We start from the raw sequence: 3274 nt of genomic DNA on the forward strand, positions 1-3274 counted from the left end.
TGGCTGCTGCAGCTCTAGCCATCATTAGTGTCCCACGCAGAGAGTAGAAAGGGGGTAAACAAAAATGTGTGCCTTCTAGCCCAGGTAGCCCCTTGGAAACACTCCTGGAAGTGTCATTGGATGGCTTCTTCCACCTGGTTGGACACCTCTAGTTTCAGAGGAAGCTGGATGAACTGATCAAAGCTGAGATCTGCTCAGTACATTCATCCAGGAGCCAGATGAGGGCAACGGGACAAGAGGTTCTTCGATAGTAGAGTAAGGGACACTGTGGCCTCTGCCCACATCCCGCTGGATGGACCCTGCCTCTCCCACTCTCCTTGGCCCAGGATGATTTCAGCAAATGCTTCCCAGATTGCTGTTGCTGCTGCTCTTTCTGATTCTCCGGTGCTGATCCAAAGACAGCAATTCCGCCCCCTGAGGTCTCCCACATCTGAGCAGTGGGCCTGGCCCACACTCCTGTGTGGGTGCCCTGCTGCTGGGGTGAGCTCTGGTGATGTGCCCAGCTGTCACGGGGCTGGGAGATGGTGCTGCCCTGGCCACTCCTCAGTGTCTCCCTCTGCTTCCCTCCTGTCCGGCTCTGTGCCCTTAGAGGCTGTCTTTGGTGCATGTTGACCACTGAATGCCCACCTCTGTGGCTTGCACATGAGGAAGAGCTGACTGTCCCCGTGCAGGTGGCCTTACATTGAGCACACACTGGGCTCCTGTACAGTGCTCCCACCGACTCAGTGCACACGGCGTGTGCATCAGGCAGGTCCACATACTGCCTCTTCAGGGTCATGGGGCAGGTGAGGAAGTGCGTTGCTGGTCGGCACCATCCTGCTGGGTGGCAGGGGAGCCATGGAGGCTGAGGTCAGGGAGGCAGAAAGGTTTGAAAGGTTTGAAGCAGCCTGAGGTGGGTTGGGACAGGTGGCGGTGGTCCAATGTCCAGAGATGCAGGACTGTCACCTGTGACCTCTGGTATCTCTCCCCTGCAGGCATCAGAAACCCATGTCACGGGGCAGTGAAGGCCCTCCTGCCCTCTGCATCCCTGCTGGGCTCTACAGGGTACACCCATGGAGACCTTAGGTGTAGCAGAGCAGGTGTCAAGCACCTGTCCCCCCAGTGGTGACAATGCCACCCCCTCTGTGTCAGTGTTGTCACTCAGTGCCCATGGCCATCCTGGTGGTGGGCAGTGGTTTCCATTTGTGGCTTTATTTTGGACACTAATGTACAGTTTTAGTGCATTTCAGTTCTTTCCTTTCCATCTCTTGTCCCCCTCCCTTGTGTAAAAGCTCCATCTCCCTGCTTCCTACGGCCTGTCTGTCTTTCATTTTGCTCCCTTGCTTGCTTATATGTTGGGTTTTGAATGGCATTTTCCTGATGATTGGTGATCAAATATCCTCCCTTCCTGGCTTAGCTGTTTTGAAATCCTCTTTGGGATTTTTAGCTGGGACATCCATCTGTGTATCCATCTCTTGCTGACTTCTGGCTCTGTAAGTGGCTATTGGTCCATTCCCCACCTGTGTTCCATCCATCTGTGCCCAGGTTAAACTCCCTACTGTGCAGTCTGGCCATCAGCAGAGCAAACTAGGTGACCTTCAGGGCATTCCAGAGTCTTCCTCCCTGAAGTGGATCACAGAGCCCTCTTATCACTCCAGAGAGCCTGCACCGTTTGCCACAGTTCTGCACATCGCATGACTTGCAGTCACACTGCCTGTGCTGTTGGTGTTCCTAGAACATCCATGCTGCCCATGACTCAGGACCTCCTTTGCTTTGGGCCACCTGTTATGAGGATCCCCAGTTTCCTATTCATGTGGGTGGCAGTGCTAGAAGCCTCTGCATGCTAGATGTGGTGGTGAATGCCCGTAATCCCAGCACTTGGGAGGCTGAGGCCAAAAGATCCTTGTGAGTTCAAGGTCAGCCTGGGCTACATAGCGAGCCCAGGAAAAAGTAAAAGCCTCTGTGTGACCCCCAACTTCCTGGGCCTGCCTGGAGGTGTGCGAGTGTCCATCACACGACAGCCCTATACCCCTGGAGGCGGTGTCGCAACTTTTTCTGGACAGCATCATGAATCTCATCTCTTAGAAAAAGAAAGTTGAAGAAATAACAAAATCACTGCACCCTATATACTCCTTGTCATGGTAGAAAGCTTGCAGTCATCTGCAGCGACACTTAACATTTATACCATGGCAGTGTCCTGGTTGGGTGATGCAGTATCACTGGGTTTTGATGTTGCTTTGCCTGGAGCTAATGGCAGGGGTCCATCTGTGTACCCATGTTGTAAAGAAGTCCAGTCCTTTGCCTTACTGACCCCAGCTCAATCCTCCTGCTGTGGCCTGTGACACACCCATGTCAACCACACTGTGCTCTGAGAGATGTGGGTGCCGCCAGGCTGAGTGCATGGCCCTGCTAGCTTCGGCCAGCGCCAGTGCTGAACTGCACCCATGCCCTGGCATGCCCCTGGGGCATTAGCACCCTGAATTCTGAGAACATTCAAAACATTATTGGTGTCGATCTGAGAAAGCTTTGCCGGCCCCTGTCACAGAGACTCACATTCTCCTTGAGTTTGACTTTGAGTGGCTGGTGCAGCCTAGTGGGGAGCGCTCGCCCACCATAGGCCAGGCCCTGGGCTCCACGCAGCACCACAAAAATCAGTGCCTGGCCCACTAAGCTCCTCTGCATGTGTGGCATCCGAGGCATCCATCCCAGCTCCTGTGGTGGGCGTCAGGTTGGTGCGGAGACCCTCCTTGCTCTGGGATACTCCTGGCCCTGTCAGTGAGTGTGAGCACCACTTACCCTCACCCCACTGGTGGGTGTTGCAGCTGCGCCTGGATCCTGAGCCACATGCAGGTCCTGGTGGCAGGGAGCTTCGGGTTGCCTGCTGTGTCCTTCCGTTCCACACCACCTGAGGTGTCCTGGGTCTCCTGCCTTTGAGGATCCACTTGTCATTTTCTGCAAGGAAAGTCACCCTGGGTCTTGATGGTGACTCAGACCGCATGTGTCCCTGCAGGTGTTCTGGCTTTCTGAATCAAAGCTGTGAGCACAGTGCCTGCCCAGGAACTTATAATGTCTTTCAGCAATGCATTGTTTGGGTTTTATATTTCTTAGATAAAGTCTATTCTTAAGCATTTTATTCTCATTTATCTTAAACTTTAATTGAAACTAATTTTAATTTGTAGAAAAGGCACAAGACCAGCATTAGCTCCTGGAACAACCAAATTCCCTTTACCAGTGCCTTTCTTTCACGTGAAGCCTGATCTGTCACTACTGTCCATGTGGCCAACAGTTAGAACTC

The 3274-nt window shown here is 53.2% G+C and overlaps 1 protein-coding gene across 1 annotated transcript in view; it reads left to right on the forward strand.

Moving 5' to 3' along the window:
• Fgd5 (FYVE, RhoGEF and PH domain containing 5) overlaps positions 1-3274 on the forward strand; it is a 72248-nt gene that overhangs the window by 37844 nt on the left and 31130 nt on the right. The window contains exon 4 of the mRNA XM_023705955.1: positions 975-1044. Coding sequence (XP_023561723.1) covers positions 975-1044 — 70 coding nt within the window. The remainder of the gene's footprint in view (positions 1-974; positions 1045-3274) is intronic.

Source organism: Octodon degus, unplaced genomic scaffold, assembly GCF_000260255.1.
Source record: "Octodon degus isolate 3935 unplaced genomic scaffold, OctDeg1.0 scaffold00233, whole genome shotgun sequence".
Classification (NCBI taxonomy): Eukaryota; Metazoa; Chordata; class Mammalia; order Rodentia; family Octodontidae; genus Octodon; species Octodon degus.